This window comes from Haliotis rufescens, unplaced genomic scaffold, assembly GCF_023055435.1.
Source record: "Haliotis rufescens isolate VD_foot unplaced genomic scaffold, xgHalRufe1.0.p SCAF_51, whole genome shotgun sequence".
In the NCBI taxonomy this organism is placed as follows: domain Eukaryota; kingdom Metazoa; phylum Mollusca; class Gastropoda; order Lepetellida; family Haliotidae; genus Haliotis; species Haliotis rufescens.
Genome location: NW_025964235.1, coordinates 2117363 through 2140115, shown reverse-complemented (window position 1 = coordinate 2140115; position 22753 = coordinate 2117363). Strand labels below are relative to the sequence as shown.

The 22753-nt window shown below is 43.5% G+C and overlaps 3 protein-coding genes across 6 annotated transcripts in view; 2 read left to right on the top strand and 1 right to left on the bottom strand.

Moving 5' to 3' along the window:
* The window catches only part of LOC124127167 (muscle-specific protein 300 kDa-like), a 270673-nt gene extending 263880 nt beyond the window's left edge, over nucleotides 1-6793 (top strand). For all 3 annotated transcript variants that reach the window (XM_048384845.1, XM_048384846.1, XM_048384847.1), the window contains 4 exons: nucleotides 589-801; nucleotides 930-1067; nucleotides 1397-1449; nucleotides 5656-6793. In XM_048384845.1, the coding sequence (XP_048240802.1) occupies nucleotides 589-801; nucleotides 930-1067; nucleotides 1397-1449; nucleotides 5656-5881 (630 nt within the window). In that variant the 3' untranslated portion in view covers nucleotides 5882-6793. The remainder of the gene's footprint in view (nucleotides 1-588; nucleotides 802-929; nucleotides 1068-1396; nucleotides 1450-5655) is intronic.
* A 6871-nt stretch (nucleotides 6794-13664) lies between these two features.
* On the top strand, nucleotides 13665-15491 carry LOC124126360 (tubulin-specific chaperone C-like). The gene has a single exon (XM_046489782.2). It carries the CDS (start codon nucleotides 13804-13806, stop codon nucleotides 14815-14817), a length of 1014 nt encoding a protein of 337 aa, XP_046345738.1. The 5' UTR covers nucleotides 13665-13803; the 3' UTR covers nucleotides 14818-15491.
* A 4386-nt stretch (nucleotides 15492-19877) lies between these two features.
* On the bottom strand, nucleotides 19878-22751 carry LOC124126362. Of its 2 annotated transcripts, none has more exons than XR_006859772.2 (2): nucleotides 22648-22751; nucleotides 19878-20523 (listed from the first exon to the last, which is right to left on the bottom strand). XR_006859772.2 is itself a non-coding variant. In XM_046489785.2 (2 exons), the coding sequence occupies exons 1-2, from the start codon at nucleotides 21834-21836 to the stop codon at nucleotides 20200-20202; spliced, it is 342 nt and encodes a 113-aa protein (XP_046345741.1). In that variant the 5' UTR covers nucleotides 21837-21851; the 3' UTR covers nucleotides 19878-20199. The 2 variants fall into 2 exon arrangements, 1 of the variants encoding a protein (XP_046345741.1); XM_046489785.2 differs by lacking the exon at nucleotides 22648-22751 and adding an exon at nucleotides 21819-21851.
* Between the last annotated feature and the right edge of the window lie 2 nt (nucleotides 22752-22753).

Genomic DNA, 22753 nt, shown 5'->3' with positions numbered 1-22753 from the left:
CTGTATGATGCTACCCTGTATGATTGTACCCTGTATGATGGTCCCCTGCATGATGGTACCTGTATGATGCTACCTGTATGATGGTACCCTGTATGATGGTACCCTGTATGATGGTACCTGTTTGACTGTAGCTGTATGATGCTACCTGTATGACTGTACCCTGTATGATGGTACCTGTATGATGTTTCCTGTTTGACTCTACTTTTTTTATGCTACCTGTATGACTGTACCTGTTTGACTCTACCTTTATGATGCTACCTGTTTGACTGTACCTGTATGATGGTACCCTGTATGATGGTACCCTGTATGACTGTACCTGTATGATGGTACCCTGTATGATGGTACCCTGTATGACTGTACCCTGTATGACTGTACCTGTTTGACTCTACCTTTATGATGCTACCTGTTTGACTGTACCTGTATGATGGTACCCTGTATGATGGTACCCTGTATGACTGTACCTGTATGATGGTACCCTGTATGATGGTACCTGTTTGACTGTAGCTGTATGATGCTACCTGTATGACTGTACCCTGTATGATGGTACCTGTATGATGGTACCCTGTATAATGCGTCTGGCTGTTTCAGGAGCTGCATGGCGAGCTGGAGCGGAACCAGCCGAAGATCCTTGCCATCAAGGACACCACAGACCAGCTGTACATGAACACCGACTCACAGGAGATGGTTAATGCCAAAGACAAAATGCACATCATCGCCAACCGTGTGAGGGCATTACTTCGTCTGACATCGTCCTACATCTCTAGTCTGGAGGACAAGCTTCACATCTCTGCCCGGGCATCGGTAAGTCGCTGGCTGAGGAACACTTGATAACTAAAGGTTCAATTTGAAGAAACATGAGACAGAAATATGTTTTGATATTGTTGAGGATTTATTTTAGGTAATCTTGTGTTTTATTTTGGGTATTCCAGCCAGCAAATTTAGATGTATCGGACGTATCATCAGTGGCGTCGCGAGGTTCAAGGTCAAGTAGTCCAAGGTCATCCTTACTGAGACCAGGGTCCTCCTTGAGAGTGAGGAATCGATCACCCTTTGCCCTCTCACAACAGGTATGCAGGAAATCGGAGTCATGGAAAATTTGCAAGAATCAAAATCAAGGGCATTCAAGTTTATTTGATGTCAAGTTAAATGTTGTATGCTGAGCAGCCTAGACAGCGAGCAGCACTCTGGCCAGAAGCACTAAGTATTTGTTGTGCGCAGGGAGCTCCTCCATACTGTAGACATGTCCTTGTACTGAACATACAATACCGCCAACTTTCTGTGGGTAACTTGTAGTTGTAAACCTTGTAACGCTAGTCCATAACCATCCTACTTCAGTTGTCTCCCCTATAAATATCAGTTATCTCCCCTATAAATATGATTGTGTTGCTTTCTACAGCTTCTGTTTGGAGACACTCGACCCCTGCTCCAGCCAGCGGATGAAACTGACAAGTAAATACCATTCCCCACCCACACCTTCCCCCAGCCTTGGAGGGGGAGGGGAGGGGACCCAGACTTCTGGGTCACGATTCTCAGCATGTTCAATGTTTGCTTTGGTGCATCGTTACTACCTTTGTGCTGCCTCTGACACTCCAACATGGCCGCCAAAGCGGACTGGGTTTAGATAGATCAGTGTGCAGGGGCAATGCATGACATAGCACAGTCTCTCACACTGGGAAGTACAGCATTGCATGGGTGTTGGTAACAACATTAGTATAGAACATCGACAACGACTGGGCTACTGGGCTCATATTGAACTGGTGTGAAATGAAACCCTCCCCATATTACACCAAAAAGGCACTTTTCTGCAGGTACCAGCAATCATACACACAGGCACTATCCTCCACACACAGACACTATCCTCCTCACACAGGCACTATCCCCTACACACAGGCACTATCCTAAAACATAGACACTAACCTCCATACACAGACACTATCCTTATCACACAGGCACCATCTACCACAGACACTATCCTCCACACACTTGCACTATCCTCCACACACAGACACTATCCTCCTCACACAGGCACTATCCCCTACACACAGGCACTATCCTAAAACATAGACACTAACCTCCATACACAGACACTATCCTTATCACACAGGCACCATCAACCACAGACACTATCCTCCACACACTTGCACTATCCTCCATACACAGACACTATCCTCAACACACAGACACTATCCTCCATACACAGACACTATCCTAAAAACATAGGCACTATCCTCCATACACAGATACTATCCTCCACACACAGACACTATCCTCCATACACAGACACTATCCTAAAAACATAGGCACTATCCTCCACACACAGACACTATCCTCCATACACAGACACTATCCTAAAAACATAGGCACTATCCTCCACACACAGACACTATGCTCCACACACACTCTATTCTCAACACACAGGCACTATCCTCCATACACAGACACTATCCTACAAACATAGGCACTATCCTCCATACACAGACACTATCCTCCACACACTTGCACTATCCTCCACACACTTGCACTATCCTCCATACATAGACACTATCCTAAACACATAGATACTATCCTCCATACACAGGCACTATCCTCCATAAAAGACACTATCCCAAAAAAAATAGATACTATCCTCCATACACAGGCACTATCCTCCACACATAGACACTATCCACCACACATATACACTATCCACTACACACAGGCACTATCCACAACTCACAGGCACTATCCTCCACACACAGGCACTATCCACCATTCACAGGCACTATCCTACAAACAGAGACACTATCCTCCACACACAGGCACTATCCACCACTCACAGGCACTATCCTCCACACATAGACACTATCCACCACTCACAGGCACTATCCTACAAACAAAGACACTATCCTCCACATACAGGCAATATCCACCACTCACAGGCACTATCCTCCACACATAGACACTATCCACCACTCACAGGCATTATCCTACAAACATAGACACTATCCTCCTCACACAGACACTATCCTCTACACACAGACACTATCCTCCACACACAGACACTATCCTCTACACACAGACACTATCCTTCACACACAGACACTATCCTCCACACAGACACTATCCTCCACACACAGACACTATCCTCCACACACAGACACTTTCCTTCACACACAGGCACTATCCTCCACACACAGACACTATCCTCCACACACAGACACTATCCTCCACACACAGACACTATCCTCCACACACAGGCACTATCCTCCACACACAGGCACTATCCTACAAGACACCATCCTCCTCACACAGACACTATCCACCACTCATGGGCACTATCCTCCACAGGCACTACCCTAAAACCACACAGCAAGGTATGCATGTCTAACTCCATCACTAATGCGCACATGTCCATACCAAACGACGATGCCCCTAACACACCCATGTCCGCCCCTTGCATCGGTCCACACGTCCCCCGAATGATGTGCGATAGTCAGCATGCATCTGGTGTAGGTGTAGTTGATGACAGCATCAAGCAGAACCTAACTTAGCAGCCATTGGTCTACAGCTCCTACATATGCAGACTATCTGTAGCTAGACACTCACCGTTGCTTGCCTATTTGACCTTGACCTTGACCAGTTCTCTGAGAGTTGTTCCGGTCTGTTGCCATGGTGCCGTGGTGCACAGCCTGTGGCAGACGGCCTCTCAACAGTGGTTTCACTCTGATTTTATGTTTGCTTCAACCTCGACACGTCCGTCATTTGTTGTTCAGTCTTCCTCCTTCCTCTGCGTTCCTGGTGTTGACACCTGGTGTTTGATCCCAGACACCTGAACAACTTCGGAGAACTTCAACTGAGATTCACGCATCTTCTTTTGTTGTTCTTTTATCGTTTTAGTTCAACTTTCAGAAATGAGTTGTCAGTTCCTACAATGTCATTTGTCAACATATTGCTTTGCATGACACTTTTCTTGTTTAGACACCATGCAAAATGTTCACTAGTGTAGGCGTGATATCGTGGACACACTTTACCACTGTGTGTGAGTTATGTGCGAGTGTATCACGTGTGTGCGAGTGTATCACGTGTGTATCATGTGTGTAGAAGTGTCACTTGTGTGTATCACGTGTGTGCGAGTGTATCACGTGTGTCACTTGTGTGTATCACGTGTGTGCAAGTGTAACTTGTGTGTATCACGTGTGTGCGAGTGTATCATGTGTGTAGAAGTGTCACTTGTGTGTATCACGTGTGTGCGAGTGTATCACGTGTGTCACTTGTGTGTATCACGTGTGTGCAAGTGTAACTTGTGTGTATCACGTGTGTGCGAGTGTATCACGTGTGTGCGAGTGTATCATGTGTGTAGAAGTGTCACTTGTGTGTATCACGTGTGTGCGAGTGTATCACATGTGTGCGAGTGTCACTTGTGTGTATCACATGTGTGCAAGTGTAACTTGTGTGTATCACGTGTGTGCGAGTGTCACTTGTGTGTATCACGTGTGTGCGAGTGTATCACATGTGTGTATCACGTGTGTGCAAGTGTCACTTGTGTGTATCATGTGTGTGCGAGTGTATCACGTGTGGATCAGGTGTGTAGAAGTGTCACTTGTGTGTATCACATGTGTACAAGGTAGTGTATCATGTGAGTGATTTTCACATGTGACTGCCCCTGAGTGTCATGTGTATAAATATCACATCACATGTGATTGTCATGTATGGGTATAAGGTGTGTGCGAGTGCCACATGTGTGTGATGCCTGTGTATGTGTGTGTGACACCTGTGTGTGTATCACGTGTGATACCTGTGAGTGTATCGTGTGTGTGACACCTGTGAGTGCATGAGTGTGTGTGTCACCTGTGAGTGTATCACATGTGTGTGACATTTGTGAGTGTATCACGTACGTGTGTGTGACGCCTGTGAGTGCATGAGCACCAGTGTTCTATGTAACAAAAGCACACTTGCCAATAGATTCATAAAAGCTTTTCAATAATTTTCGTAAAAGGATTAACTTTATTTTTTATGAGAATATTAAAACATCACCAGTATCAGCTCTCTGTGGAAGGAGTGGCACTAGTGGAAATACTGTTCAGAGCAGTGTAAAACGGATTTCACTCTCCAGAGCTAAACTTACCAGCTGCCTGGGGTGTATTAAGCTTGCTGTTGTATATATAAGCAATATAACATAGAAGAATATATATATATATATATACATATATACATATTATGTGCTTCTGGAGCTGGTCTAATACAGGAGCAGTAGAGGTGCCAATCACAGGCAGACAATATCACCATGCTGACACTGGGGCAGATGACTGATGTCACCATGGCTCCCGTCTAATCATCAATCATTCCACTTCTAACCTCTCACATACTGACATGCTGCACTCATGCTTTAAAAAAAAGCTTGCCTATTAGTTTTAGATGCCTTCTTTGAAACAATGGTCAGTCAGTTAGGATTCTTCACGATTTCTCCTTTTTAAACTTTCACATTGCTGTTATAATACTTCAGTAGCTCACCTCAAATACTCTTGAATCATGTAAATGTGAATTTTCTTTTCTAATTACTTCATCATTTATCACATCGTAGCATATCCCTGTTCAGTCATCATCACATCATTCAGTCATCAATTATGTATGTTGCCATGGATACCATTTAACACTCTTCTTTCTACTTTCTTCCAGTTTAAATACCGCACGTGATATAGTGTCTCTCCGGCGTCGGCGTCCGCCGCTGTTTGCGCGAGTGTTGCGGACAGCGTTGCCGCTCCAGCTGTTGTTACTGCTGCTGCTGGGCATGGCCTGTCTGGTCCCAATCTGTGAGGATGAGTACAGCTGCGTCCTGGCCAACAACCTGCAGCAGTCGCTGTCGCCGATGTTGCGCTACACACAGGGGCCTCCGCCAATGTAGGTTGCTGCAGTCAGCATCTTCACAGGACACGGAATCATATGTCCCTCACGTGTTGCTAACATTTGATCCTTCAAGTTATACACAAAACCTGCTGCCAGGAACCCAGAGTCACATGGTTGCCATGGCTACTGTTTGAATCTGTGACATGTGTGACTTCTTAGATGGATTATGTGGACTTGAGTGACAAATGGACACATTGGAAATATTGTTAGTCTGATACCTTTGAAAATAATGTATTTCTGAAAATCCGGGAAATAGTGTGCATCCGGAAACCAAGGGAAATAGTGTGTGTCCGGACACCATGGGAAATAGTGTGTATGTGAGGTCCATGTTGGACTCATACAGCTCCGTCTGTCTTCTGTGATATAATCTCTCTAAGGCAGCAGTGTTGGTCGCACAATAGAGGACCTACCATGATGAGATGGCGTCACAGAATGTACAGGCCGTGTGACTGGGAGACTGTCTCAAAGCAGGGACCATAATATGACATAATACTGTTTCACATAATACGGAATTCACAATGAAATATATTCATAATAGTGTACATAATATTTCTTTTGTTTTAAAGTTGTTATCAACTGCCATGCCTTATACACTTCATTATCTAATATTGTATTTCTAGATGTCTTTCTATGCTTGACAAGTCTGTGATAGTCGTGCCTTGTAGCTGGTCATATATCTTACAGGCATCCGAGTGTGTCTACTCACACAAAGCTTGTAGGCATCACCACTACTCCGTAGTCTACTGTAACCATGGAAACTGATCTGAAATATGTACATATATACTCTGATGACTGTCAATAATGTTATGCTATCATTTTGTACAAAACCCAGTTTTCACATCATCAGCGGTTTAGCCAACAATTATCACCTATTTTGCTACCTGTATCAATAAAGTAATTCTATAACAAAGACAGTTTTTGGTGTGTGTCACTGGACTTGCACATGGAGTGGATGAGGAAGTTGGTATGAGCGTACTGTGGCTGAATGTGAGGCAAGCCCTTGTTTAAACCAGGGAACACCCATGGGTACATCCTGACAAACCAGGCAAAACCCACGAGTACAATCCAGATAAACCAAGGATCTCCAACAAGTACAGTCCTGACAAACCAGGGAACATCCACAAGTACATCCGGACAAACCAGGGAACACCCATGGGTACGGTCCAGACAAACCAGGGAACACCCACGAGTATGGTCCAGACAAACCAGGCAACACCCATGAGTACATCCTGACAAACCAGGGAACATCAACGAGTACATCCTGACAAACCAGGGAACACCCATGGGTACATCCTGACAAACCAGGGAACACCGATGGGTACATCCTGACAAACCAGGCAACACCGATGGGTACATCCTGACAAACCAGGGAACACCCACGAGTACATCCTGACAAACCAGGGAACACCCACGAATACATCCGGACAAACCAGGGAACACCCACGAATACATCCTGACAAAGAAGGGAACACCCATGGGTACATCCTGACAAACCAGGGAACACCCATGGGTACATCCTGACAAACCAGGGAACACCCATGGGTACATCCTGACAAACCAGGCAACACCGATGGGTACATCCTGACAAACCAGGGAACACCCACGAATACATCCTGACAAAGAAGGGAACACCCATGGGTACATCCTGACAAACCAGGGAACACCCATGGGTACATCCTGACAAACCAGGGAACACCCATGGGTACATCCTGACAAACCAGGCAACACCGATGGGTACATCCTGACAAACCAGGGAACACCCACGAATACATCCTGACAAAGAAGGGAACACCCACGAGTACACCCTGACAAACCAGGGAACACCCACGAATACATCCTGACAAAGAAGGGAACACCCATGGGTACATCCTGACAAACCAGGGAACACCCACGAGTACATCCAGACAAACCAGGGAACACCCACGAGTACATCCAGACAAACCAGGGAACACCCACGAGTATGGTCCAAACAAACCAGGGAACACCCACGAGTACATCCTGACAAACCATGGAACACCCACGAGTAGGGTCCTGACAAACCAGGGAACACCCACAAGTACATCCTGACAAACCAGGGAACACCAACGAGTACATCCTGACAAACCAGGGAACACCCACGAGTACATCCAGACAAACCAGGGAACACCCACGAGTATGGTCCAGACAAACCAGGGAACACCCATGAGTACATCCTGACAAACCAGGCAACACCCGTGAGTACATCCTGACAAACCAGGGAACACCCACGAGTACATCCAGACAAACCAGGGAACACCCACGAGTACATCCTGACAAACCAGGGAACACCCACGAGTACATCCAGACAAACCAGGGAACACCCACGAGTACATCCTGACAAACCAGGGAACACCCACAAGTATGGTCCTGACAAACCAGGGAACACCCACAAGTATGGTTCTGACAAACCAGGGAACACCCACAAGTATGGTCCTGACAAACCAGGGAACACCCACAAGTATGGTTCTGACAAACCAGGGAACACCCACGAGTATGGTCCTGACAAAGTATCACCCATGAGTATGGGTATGTGCTGACAAACCAGGGAACACCCACGAGTACATCCTGACAAACCAGGGAACACCCACAAGTGTGGTCCTGACAAACCAGGGAACACCTACAAGTATGGTCCTGACAAAGTATCACCCATGAGTATGGGTATGTGCTGACAAAGTACTAGTAAGGATAGTGATTGAGAAAACCAATTGAGACAGGGGACAAATGAGAGACCTTTAGCTGGTTGCTTAAAGTGTTATGATTGAGCAGTCTTCAATGTGCACAACCATGGCCTATCACATTGACACATTTCCCATCAAGTAGACATATGTTGACTATCATACAGATGTACACATCGCATTGTCTGTTATAATACTTGGCCTATCATAGCCTATTACAAGTGGGTGAGGTGAAATTGGGTTTATTGCCCTGATATATATAGATAAACAGTGTGTGTGTGTGTGTGTGTGTGTGTGTGTGTGTGTGAGTGCGTGCGTGCGTGCTAAAGCTTGTGCGCCTGCTTGCTTGTCCTAGACCGCACAAATGCCGGTTTTATGGTGCCAACCCACTAAGATATCATGCTGCAGTTTAACATGAATACCCTACTCAGACACAGTATACTGACTTCTAGCTGACCAGTCCTTATTTTATCCCTTTAATGCTGAGCGCCAAGCAGCAAATAGGGTTAGGAGGGGATTAACCCCTCAACCTTCTGCTCTCAGGGCAGACAACCTATACACTAGACCAGGAGACAGTCCCTATAATATAGACATTACACGTGAAAGCCTACCAACCATGTTGACCTATAGAAAACAGAACTTATTCATTTGAAGACGTTTTCAACAAAGTAACATATAGCTGACTACATTTTGGTTAACAAAATGTTTCCCAAATTATGTGCTAGCACTTGTATGTCAAGTGCAACTCCATTTCCCCATGTTTGTTCCTCCATGGTGGAACTTCCTGCTATACTATACTGCCTAAAAGAGGGCTTTTCTTGATGGGGCAATCTAGAAAATGGGGAGTATTTTGAGTGGGGAAAAAGATTATTAAATAAAAGGAACTGACCGTGTATGTGTGAAAGTTCCCACTCGAATTTTCCAAATAAGCTACAAGTGCCATGTTTAGCCTTTAAATTTCTTTAAAAATTAATCATTCAAATGTTCAAATATTTGTTTTTTCGTAACTTATTAATTCTTGAAATTGTATATAATGTTTAGTTATCCTGGTTATGACACACATTCTAATCAATAAATAAACCAACAAATACTCTTGCAACACAAACACATTAAATGTAATAACATGCAGTAATTGCCATTCTGAGATACTTCACCATGGTAGACAGGCAAGTGTTAAAGTACCTCCAATAATCCATTACTATATGCACATCTCACACTGAGTAAGTAAGTATTGTTTTATGCCACTTTATCAATATTCCAGAAATATCACGGAGGCGGACACCAGCAATGGGCTTCACGCATTGTATGAAGTTGTAGAACCAACATTATATACTGAGCTCCCTTTGTATATTAACTGCTTTGCTCTCTCCTTTAGTCTCTTTGCTCCTTGAAGTAAGATGAGTTCTATGGATGAACAACTTCTTTATTACAATTAGTGCAACGTTTCGGTGTAGATCCTAACATCTTTGTCAAGCAAGTGATGGATAGTGCCAAACAACATAGGAATATATACTTATTAAAATCTAAGTTTATACAGTGACTAGTTGATGGACACAGAGAGCTGATTAAGATAATTGGAAGCCAGTCGATGACTAATGAACACAGAGTAAACAAGCAGACTGATAGAGATGATGGAAGCCACTGGATTAATTTGATGGACAAAGTGATTTAGCAATTAGGTGATGGTAAGCAGGCGGGATGTAATAGCCTTGGTCTCTGTTCATTGCTGGCTGGATCCTTTTGATGTGGATGGCTTCTAGGAGTTTCCTGATTTTGTAGTCTGATTGGTTGTTGGCCAGGATCTTGATGTTGTTCCACTGGATGTTGTGGTAGGGGGTGGGTTTGGGTGTGGTCGGAGATGGCTGAATTTGAGTCATTTTTTTGTACTGAGGTCTTGTGTTCTTTTATTCTAATGGGTAGGGGCCTGGATGATCTCCTACATAGGAGTCGCCACAGTCACATTGTATGTGATATACGGTTCAGCTGGGTCTTCTTTCTTTGATGTAGGGGGCTTGCCATTGGCACTGAGGATGTTCTGGATTGTCCTGCCTCTCTGGAATACTGTATCAATGTTGGCGTGGTGTTTGAGCAGTCTGCGGATCTGGTGGCTGGCTGTTCCTATGTAGGGAAGACTGATGACAAACGGGGCTGTCTGTTGTCGTGGAGGCCGCTCTCTAGGGCTGAGGATGCTGTTGATTGTTTGTTCAACTAGGCTGGTAGGGTAATTGTTGAAGTTAGTGAAGACATGGCGGAGGTGGTTGAGTTCAGTTTGTAGCTGTTGTGGCGTGGAACAGATGTTGACAGCACGTCGGGCTAAGGTGGCGATAATTCCTCTCTTGATTTGTGGTGGGTGGTTAGAGGAATTGTGCAGATACTGATCCGTATGGGTGGGTTTACGGTAGACACTGGTGTGGAGTTTGTTATCGGGGTCTTTCTGTACTCTTACATCTAGGAATGGTAGTTGTCTCAGCTTCTTCTTCCATAGTGAACTGCATCCTGGGGTGTTGGGCATTCAGGTGGTTGAGGAGGGTCTTGGGGTCATGGTCAGGTTGGAGAATGACAAAAGTGTCGTCGACTTTCCTAAACCAGCAGAGGGGGGTGATAGGTGATGTATGGAGGGCGGTTTCTTCTAGGTCCGTCATGTAGATTTCTGTGATGATAGGAGACAGCGGGGATCCCATGGGAAGTCCATGTGTCTGTTGGTAGATCTTGTCTTGCCAGGTGAAGTAGGTGGAGGTAATGCAAGAGGTTATAAGTTTGATGATGCTGTCTGTAGATAGATGGGTGTCAAGGTCCGGGTAAACTGCTTCTATTCTTCTTCTGAGGATGGATAGGGCTTCGTCTCTGGGTACATTTGTGAAGAGATCTACCACATCATAGCTGACGAGTGTGCCTGGTTTGGTGATGGTGCTTATCTTTCTGCAGAATTCTGTGGAGTCAGTGATGAATGATTTGGCTGTTTTCCCCAGGGGGGCAAGAAGGCGGGCGAGGTACTGGGCATTTTTGTAATGGACAGTGTTTCTTGAGCAGACTAGGAGGCGGTCTTTTCTCCTTGTTGGATATTCCCAGTCTGTGACCACCACTGATCATGTGACAGTTGGTGATATGTACACTGTGGGGGATTTTACCACTTCTGTGTGCTTCTGCTGCTGACAACTGTCTCCAAGTGTAAAGTGACAAAAGCCCCATGTATGAGTACAAGGGTCCTGTTCTACATGCTTGGCTGTGTTTAGGCAGCCAAATCTATGATTGTAAAACTCTTGTACCCAGAAGATGAAGTCAAAATCTGAAGTAAAATCGGTGTGATGTAGGCCTATCTAACAAACTACCTACCTGACAAGCTGCAAGAACTATAAGAAGTACAAGTTTGGTTCTTATACACATGACAAGCTGATTGTAACTGACCGCCATCCACCATAATGTGAACACAACCATAGCACCACTGTAACGACCGGCCTGGACGACAAAGCAACAGAGGTAACAGCTACACTACTTTATTAATCCCAATCCCACATGTGTTTCTGCTTGGTTATAATTCCAATGACGTTGCTAATATTGTTTTCTCAGGTCAAACAATTCAATTTATTTAATTTCGTCCTTTAAAAAGTCCTGAAAGAACTGATAAAATCAAGAAATTGTCCTGACTCCAGCAAAATCACTGCAGTTGAGAGAAACTTGAGACTAACTTCACAAACCCAATTCAGGCATGGAAATGAAATCCAGCATTTTATACGGACCTTTAGTACCAGTATCCTATAAAGTCATTATCAGGTATAGTCTGGAAGGTAATTTAAGGTACCAACGTTTACTACAATATCTGAAAAACTATTGGACCTACTCCAGTCAAAGTTGGTATGAGATTATTAAACAGTCATACATAACTGGATATTACATTAAAAGACAATCGGTGCATGAATAAAAAATCTGTCTATTTAGCTATCACTATATTTCATCAACAACCAGACCGCCTCCAAGGTCTAGTGGTAGAGTGTCCGCCCGGAGAGCGGAAGGTCCACGGGAATCACCCACGTTGAGACGCCCAACGCTAACACTGTATCCTGTGCACCCTTTCGAGTTGAGTTGATTGGTTCAACTGTGTCATATGGCCCTGTGACGCAGGGGTAGCATTATGTAGATGGCTGTTTCAATGAATGCTCGTTCCACCCGTGACGAACAGGTCTGGTTGTTGATGAGGTGAGGTGAAATGGGGTTTAATGTCGCGTCCAAGATTATTGCACTTATATAGCGACGTGCATGTACGTGTGGCTGCTTGTACTAGTCCGGACTGATGCCGATTTATAAGGCTAGCTCACTGAGATACCATGCCGCAGTTTAACATGAATATCCCACTCAGACACAGTATACTGACTCTGAGCCGACCAGTCCTTGTTTCAGCCCCTTAATGCCGAGCGCCAGACAGGGTAACAACATGTACCATCTTTTAACGTCTTTTGGTATGACGCGGCCGGGGATCGAACCCAGGACCTTCCGCTCTCCGGGCGGACACTCTACCACTAGACCTTGGAGGCGGTCTGGTTGTTGATGAAATATAGTGATAGCTAAATAGACAGATTTTTTATTCATGCACCAATTGTCTTTTAATGTAATATCCAGTTATGTATGACTGTTTAATAATCTCATACCAACTTTGACTGGAGAAGGTCCGATAGTTTTTCAGATATTGTAGTAAACGTCGGTACCTTAAATTACCTTCCAGACTACGTGAAAGTCCGTTGCTAATGTCAACATGTAGGTACAGAACTTGATTAATCATTACGTTTAAAAAAAGAAACATATAGATATATATATCATCATAGATCTACATGTAAACATATTCTAAAAAGTGTCATGATATGGGTTCGAGCAAACATAGCCGATCAATGACATAAACTAAAACTCTTTCAGGCATGATACAATTCCATCTAAATTTAGCATATGCGTCAACATTCTGACACGCCGGCAGTAAAGGGTCATGGAGTTACCCGCCCCTGGTTGTAATTATCGCTTACAGCAATGTCAGTTAGTATTTTTCAACGTTCAAAGAATACGGTATAATATTAGATCATTTAATATCGTGGTCGTTAAGCGAGATAACCTGTGAACTGGTTTAAATGGCCAAAACCACAGATCCGAGTGAGGAATTATTGTATTTTTATCTTGTTTACATGGGGCATCGGGGTCAATGTGAAATAGCAACGGTCACATATTATCTCAGTCCTCACGTGAAATGGCGACAGTAGGCGAAGTGCCGGTTGAATCCGACCTGCAGGACAACAAGAAAAAGCGTGAAGTTGAAAAACGACTTCAAAAGAGAAACGATGAAAGACAAGCGGAGGTTGAAAGACGGCAAGAGGAGAAGTCATTAACTGAAGCTGCTCAGGAGAGCACTGGCTGCTTCTTAGATACTTTTTCCAAGGAGAGACAGAATATCGAATCACAACTTTCTAAAAGCGAACAGATACCGAAGAATGGACTTGTGGAACATTTTGACAGTGTGTCGTCGCAACTGTCAAAGTTGCAGAAGTACGTGTCCGAGTCCACAATGTTTCTCTCCTCGTATGAAGTCACCAAAGCCCAGCAGACGATGAGTCAACTGCATGCGTCTATCCAGGAAAAGCGAGATGTCATGATTCCAAAGAAAAAGTTTGCTTTCAAGTCAAAGAAGACTGAAAAAGCTAAAGCACCTAAAATAGTAGTTGACCATGCAGCTAACACACAGACCAATCTTGAGGTGGAGTTGGCAGAGTGTAAGTTTGTTGGTGATGTTTCTAAAGTGCTTGAGAAAACATCCGAAGAACTAACCCAGAAGGATGTTGCCCTGGCAGACCTTACTGACTGCACAGTCAAACTGCTGGGCGCACCGTCAGCTATTCATATCAATAAACTACGCAACTGTAGGGTATTCAGTGGGCCTGTGTCTGGTTCAGTGTTTATCAGGGAGTGTGTTGGCTGTACGTTTGTTTTACCATGTCAGCAACTGAGGATCCATACTACTCGAGATACTGATTTTTACATTCATGTCACCAGTAAAGCTATCATTGAGGACAGCAACAAGACTCGGTTTGCCCCTTATAACTGGAAGTATCCTGAACTTGAAGAACATTACCTGGTTGCAGGTCTTGACAGGACAAGGAACAACTGGGATGACGTTGATGACTTCAATTGGTTGGCTGCCAATGATCATTCACCTAACTGGTCAGTGATAGCTGAAGCAGACCGACATCAACATTGGGATGTTTAGTGCCTTTGTTCATGCCTGTGTTGTTACAAGTGACAATATCCACTCAACTTTCAATTATGATTGATATTGACAGTGATTGACACTATTACACACTCGTTGCTATGATATATGCTGTAATTAACCAACATTGTTTGTGTTGAATTTGATGAACCAAAACAGGTTTTCAGGTCGTTTCATTTTCTTGGACATTGACTGATCGTCATCCAAAATGTCCTCAAGATATTTTTCAATTTTGCTAATGATATTGAAGAATGTCCTGTCAGCGAGTGAAAGAAATTTAAAATGTCAATTGCCATTTGTCTCCAACAAAATCACTGAAAAATATACATATTATTATGTTGATATCTAATCTATCATGTTTATCCACCACTTTGCTTCAGAGTGGAAATTTAGCAGACAAGGAACACTCATGATTTGCCAATGATAGATGACGTACATGGTCAATATCATGATTATACTTGCTCTCATGTTGTATGCTACGTGATTTTGTAAGAACTATTACTTATATGGGAGGAGGACATGCTCCTGTTATATGAAAATATATCATTAACACAATACCTATATTTGCCATGAATTAAATTATTATATACTTTACTCCAGCATGCATGATTTATCATGCAATAATAATGTATTATGAGCTGGTTGTCTCTTACTGAATAAATTGTCTGTCTGTCTGTCTGTCTGGATTATTAACTAGTTATGACTTAAATGGACTTTGTTTTGTGAAGGTCTGAGTTAGGGGTGAAATGATACATTGGTATAGGGGTGCATCGTAACTTTTCATGTGACGTCTTCAGCAACCCATGCTTGCCATAAAAGGCAACTATGCTTGTCGTAAGAGGCGACTAACGACTAACAGGATCGGTGGTCAGCCTTGCTGACTTGGTTGTTGCATGTCATCGTATCCCAATTGCGTGAATCGATGCTCATGACATCATTCACTGGATTGTCTGGTCCAGACTTGATTATTTACAGACTCCCGTCATATAGCTGGAATATTGCTGAGTGCGGCTTTTAGCAAAAATCAAACGTGACAAGACGATACATGATACATATTTTTCTGTATCATTACAAGACGATACACTTCCTAAAATAAATTGCTTACTACTTGTTTAATGACCTCCACCCCAGCGTTTTTGTCAGTCAAATATTGCAAAATGTATTGTAATTAGCTTTCCAAGTCCACTACTAAACATGCTAAACAGAGCTGCTACGAACTTGTGTCCTGCTCTGAAATATTTATGGTCAAGATGTTTCCATGTGATTTGACATTGGTTTGTTTGTTGTTTAACGCCGCACTCAGCAATATTCCAGCTATATAACGGCGATCCCTAATCAAGTCTGGACCAGACAGTGATTGACATCATGAGCATCGATCAACGCAATTGGGATACAACAATGACATGCATCAACCAAGTCTGCAAGCCTGACCATCCGATCTTGTTAGTATGTGTATTGCAATATATATCGTATCGTGACCTATGTATCGTGATACTGATGTTGAAAGACTGTTTAGTGAAGTCTCACATGTGCTTGTTTGTCGCTTGATATTGTGCAGAGCCATCTGTATGTAACACCTTTGTGGAAGTCCATGGGGGCTTGGGGGGTTAGTGAAAAGGAAACCTACTCGTCAAATTACTGGTAATCTTTTGGTTTAACATGGAATGTGCTGAATACCATGTATATAAATATATATATATACAGTGATAGAAATTAGCACTGGTCCTATAGTCCTTGCCAAACTGCCCAGTAGTTAAGTAATCATAAGGACTAGTAGAAATTTGCCTTTTTAAGGGGTTTTGCTATATGTTATAAGCACTAGTTGACTAAAAAAGTTAGCTTCTATCTCTGAAATAGTATTACATGTATTATAAAAGCTCTCAAATGTATTATACAAGGCGCCTCAAGTCCTGCATTTGTTTGAATCACTTCACTACAGTAGTGAGAGGGACATGATATATAACTGTCCCCTTGATTCGTTGCCCTGCCTCAAGTCCTGCATTTGTTTGAATCACTTCACTACAGTAGTGAGAGGGGCATGATATATGACTCTCCCTTGATTCGTAGCCCTGCCTCAAGTCCTGCATTTGTTTGAATCACTTCACTACAGTAGTGAGAGGGACATGATATATGACTCTCCCTTGATTCGTAGCCCTGCCTCAAGTCCTGCATTTGTTTGAATCACTTCACTACAGTAGTGAGAGGGACATGATATATGACTCTCACTTGATTCGTAGCCCTGCCTCAAGTCCTGCATTTGTTTGAATCACTTCACTACAGTAGTGAGAGGGACATGATATATAACTCTCCCTTGATTCGTAGCCCTTCCTCAAGTACTGCATTTGTTTGAATCACTTCACTACAGTAGTGAGAGGGACATAATATATGACTCTCCCTTGATTCGTAGCCCTGCCTCAAGTCCTGCATTTGTTTGAATCACTTCACTACAGTAGTGAGAGGGACATGATATATGACTCTCCCTTGATTCGTAGCCTTGCACATAGGCTGGCTTGTGTAAGCTGCCATTCTGTATCAGCCATGTCATGTATCGGCCATGTCATGGTGGATAGTACGTCTGCATACACTGATCATTTCAATCACCCTATGCTTCCTGTCAACTTGTAAAGCCTGTTCTTTCTCACCATATGACAAAAGCATAGGCTTTGAAAAGCAATTACTAACTAAATGAATAGTCTTATGATGTAAGGTAGGGGTGTTAGAAAGAGCATCTTGGTGTTGTGCCTTGTGGCCAACTCTTGCAACAAGAATGAACATCTTTTTCTTCCTAAAGATATTTTATGTTCGCTTCAGTGACTATTGAAGAAATATTGGGTAGATTAACTTTCTGGAAATGTGCAACAGTTTCCTATGTCGATTCCTAATCGATTACTTACAATCTGTTACATAGAAGACCCTGACAACCTATCATACACTGGTTTACGTGCTCCCTAATCGATTACTTACAATCTGTTACATGGAAGACCCTGACAGCCTATCATACACTGGTTTACGTGCTCCCTAATCGATTACTTACAATCTGTTACATGGAAGACCCTGACAGCCTATCATACACTGGTTTACGTGCTCCCTAATCGATTACTTACAATCTGTTACATGGAAGACCCTGACAGCCTATCATACACTGGTTTATGTGCTCCCTAATCGATTACTTACAATCTGTTACATGGAAGACCCTGGCGGCCTATCATACACTGGTTTACATACTCCCTAATCGATTACTTACAATCTGTTACATGGAAGACCCTGACAGCCTATCATACACTGGTTTACATGCTCCCTAATTGATTACTTACAATCTGTTACATGGAAGACCCTGGCAGCCTATCATACACTGGTTTACGTGCTCCCTAATCGATTACTTACAATCTGTTACATGGAAGACCCTGGCAGCCTATCATACACTGGTTTATGTGCTCCCTAATCGATTACTTACAATCTGTTACATGGAAGACCCTGACAGCCTATCATACACTGGTTTACATGCTCCCTAATCGATTACTTACAATCGGTTACATGGAAGACCCTGGCAGCCTATCATACACTGGTTTACGTGCTCCCTAATCGATTACTTACAATCTGTTACATGGAAGACCCTGGCAGCCTATCATACACTGGTTTAGTCCTCCCTAATCGATTACTTATAATCTGTTACATGGAAGACCCTGACAGCCTATCATACACTGGTTTATGTGCTCCCTAATCGATTACTTACAATCTGTTACATGGAAGACCCTGACAGCCTATCATACACTGGTTTACATGCTCCCTAATCGATAACTTACAATCTGTTACATGGAAGACCCTGACAGCCTATCATACACTGGTTTACGTGCTCCCTAATCGATTACTTACAATCTGTTACATGGAAGACCCTGACAGCCTATCATACACTGGTTTACGTGCTCCCTAATCGATTACTTACAATCTGTTACATGGAAGACCCTGACAGCCTATCATACACTGGTTTACGTGCTCCCTAATCGATTACTTACAATCTGTTACATGGAAGACCCTGGCAGCCTATCATACACTGGTTTACGTGCTCCCTAATCGATTACTTACAATCTGTTACATGGAAGACCCTGACAGCCTATCATACACTGGTTTACGTGCTCCCTAATCGATTACTTACAATCTGTTACATGGAAGACCCTGGCAGCCTATCATACACTGGTTTACGTGCTCCCTAATCGATTACTTACAATCTGTTACCTTGAAGACCCTGGCAGCCTATCATACACTGGTTTACGTGCTCCCTAATCGATTACTTACAATCTGTTACATGGAAGACCCTGACAGCCTATCATACACTGGTTTACGTGCTCCCTTATTGATTACTTACAATCTGTTACCTTGAAGACCCTGGCAGCCTATCATACACTGGTTTACATGCTCCCTAATCGATTACTTACAATCTGTTACCTTGAAGACCCTGACAGCCTACCATACACTGGTTTAGTGCTCCCTAATCGATTACTTACAATCTGTTACATGGAAGACCCTGGCAGCCTATCATACACTGGTTTATGTGCTCCCTAATCGATTACTTACAATCTGTTACATGGAAGACCCTGGCAGCCTATCATACACTGGTTTACGTGCTCCCTAATCGATTACTTACAATCTGTTACATGGAAGAACCTGGCAGCCTATCATACACTGGTTTACGTGCTCCCTAATCGATTACTTACAATCTGTTACATGGAAGACCCTGGCAGCCTATCATACACTGGTTTACGTGCTCCCTAATTGATTACTTACAATCTGTTACATGGAAGACCCTGGCAGTCTATCATACACTGGTTTACGTGCTCCCTAATCGATTACTTACAATCTGTTACATGGAAGACCCTGGCAGCCTATCATACACTAGTTTACGTGCTCCCTAATCAATTATTTACAATCTGTGATATGGCAGGAATTTTGCATCCACGTGTCCTCAACAACACAAGTTGCATGATGAAATATTGATGCACAACACAAGTTGATGACAACAGGCACAGTAAAATAGTCATGACACACCACTGCTACAAACTCAGTCGCATTTAAGTAGGTTTATTTGTGAACTATGTTGGTCAATATGTGAAGAGTTTAAAGTCCGTGTGTATGCACGCAGGACACTCGTATGTGTTGACCAGTCTTGTAACGGTACATACACAAAGCTGGATATTGCGGAAGCAATGATAGGGTTTAATCTTATGTTAGTCCTGAGCTCTTATCACATTGTCTGTATTCCAATACACAATATATTCAGATGAGTTGTGGGTAGCTATCCATGTACAGTCACAAAACATCCACATCATTCCCAGGTTCTCTGAAACCAGCAGGAGCTCTACCTCACATGGTCTGTGTGGTGGTATTCTACAGTCGGACCACTCGGGTGAGGGAGGCGCTAGACTTCCTCACTAGAGACGTGGGCTTGTTTCCATGGTGATTTGGTTTGTCCCTGTCTGTAGTAGGTGTAGCACGTGATGTTCCTGCCGCTGAATCCCGTCTGTCATCCAGGAGCATCTGAGGGCGTGTCAGAACCACGTGTTGCTCGACGTTTCTGCTTTCTGTTTCGTCGTTTTCATCCGGTATTGGCGATTCTATGGTAACTCTGGCTTTCTTTGTCGACTTTGATTTAGGTGTTCTGAGCGAGGTGGTGGCTGTGCCCATGGGAGAACGCCGACGGAACGGCCGTAGCTGAAACATAGTGGATGCAGAACGTCAGACACAAGCTGACATACCCAGAGGGAGACACAGTACTACCTGAAGTCTTGTTACAACGCCGCATATGAACTGTCGCGTATCAGTGAATCAATACAATTGCTTAGAATAAATCACACGGGCTTAATAAAACGACTGCTTCCGTTGTCTCTGTGCAGATAAAGGCGTTATGAGACGCGAACAGTCGAGGGAGACCCCAGCATGGGGATTACCATGCCCTTGTGTCCCGGGACGGTGAACCCACCAAGGCATGATGCCTGTCTGTCACCAAACTCTACATTCCTAGCACCTTGAATGTTTTGTTGTAATGAGTTATGTACAGGTGCAGAAGTGTATGTCGACCTATGGTTGGGGTTTGTGGCTGTTTAATACAGGTTCACGTGTTTATAGTATCAACAAGACTCTGCCTGGGAGATAAAGACGTGATTTCCTGTATATATGTTCATTATCGTCCCGTTAACCCGGACACAAGCTCAGAACAATGAAGCCGCCGTCATTACCTGCATATTGAGTGTCGCAGTTTGATCACATGGGATTATCTTTCCCCACAAGATCACATTTATAGACCACTTTGCTATCTCGCCAATACATCACGAGATCAATTGTCTCGCCTAATGTCTGTCAACATTTAAACTTCGTCAGAATCAAAAGAAACTTTGCCTGAGTAAGGCAGCTATTGCCATGTCCAGTTCCCATGGCGTGCAGACTCCCAGGCCGTTCCAGATATCAGTCAACGCCATGTCATTAATAAGTAGGTCTCATTATGCCAAACGGGGGACAAGTTTGTAAATATATTAGAAAGACGGCATAAATAGTTTTTGAATACTGAAAGATATATTGTTAAAGACTAATGTTACAATCCCATCAACTGATTGACTTTCAATGAACAGGTTACTTGATTTGAGACTTCTGCCTTGTTTGAGAAATATCTATCGGCTCAATTCGTATATCACAGACAATTGTGGGCCTCATACATACAACCTACCCGTGAAGATCCGGGGTAGAATAGGTCTTCAGCAACCCATGCTTGCCGTAAAAGGCGATTATGTTTGTTGTAAGAGGCGACTAACGGGATCGGGTGGTCAGGATCGCTGACTTGGTTGATCGATTCCATTTGCGTGGATCCATGCTCATGACATCAATCACTGGATTGTCTGGTCCAGACTCGATTATTTACAGACCGCCGTCATATAGCTGGAATATTGCTGAGTGCGGCGTTAAACAACAAACAAAACAAAACAACAAATACATACAACCGGCACTATACTTACCGAGTCAGAATTAACCATCGGCTTCGGGAATCTGGAGAAACTACTGGGATGATCAAAACAAGTCTAAGAAGCCAAAAATCAGTGTCTAGCTGGGACAGAGCTGAGGCATTTCACAAGTTTTGGCAACTTTGGATATATAAATTGCGAAACAATATTAAGAGAGGTCACTAGCCCAGCGGAATCAGTTTCCATATCTGTGCTTGTAGACTGTAGACCTCTGCGGTTCGGGCCTTTTTCTCCAATTAACAACTGTTGGATTTGGCCGAAATGTCCCATGTATTACTTGTTTCATTTTGTCGCTGTCTGTAAATTTGACTCTGGTCTTCGTAACGTTTTGCCTGGACAGAGAGACTCTAAACAAACGTGACGTCTCATAGAATATGGTTAGAGTAGCTTCCCTTCGACAAAGGGCAGTTACTCTAGCGGGCGCACCGATGGATTGCCGCGAAAGGCAAGTAGAAACAATATGTTTCGGCAATAGTTATTGTTATTGTGCTCATTTGTAGTTATGCCACTGAAACAGGTTTCTGTTAGATCCATAGTGACTGTTGTCACTGTCCGACTGACAAATCACTTACCTTCTGAAGTAATATATATTAATGCTCACATTCCAGGAAAACATGCAAAGTTTAGGTAACGTTTGTGAGAGATGAGAACAGGTTTTTCGGCGAGGTTGTCACGCTTGTGTGTTTTGGAGGCTCGCTAAATACAATGTTTATTCCTAATGCATGATATTTACCACCCAAAACACATTCGCGTGAAAACCCCTATACATGTATGCGTATGTAGATCTACTTGTAGATCTTCAACGTGACATATTGTGACTCACCCGATCTCAACAACAACGTCTGCTTCGCGTTAGGCTGATTGTGACATCATAGTGTATTATTGTGTCATTGGTAGCATTATGACGTCATCGTTCGGGTGTTGTCACG

Coding starts and splice junctions, on each gene's coding strand:
- LOC124126360 (XM_046489782.2), top strand. CDS start 13,804: ATGGCGACAGTAGGCGAAGTGCCGGTTGAATCCGACCTGCAGGACAAC.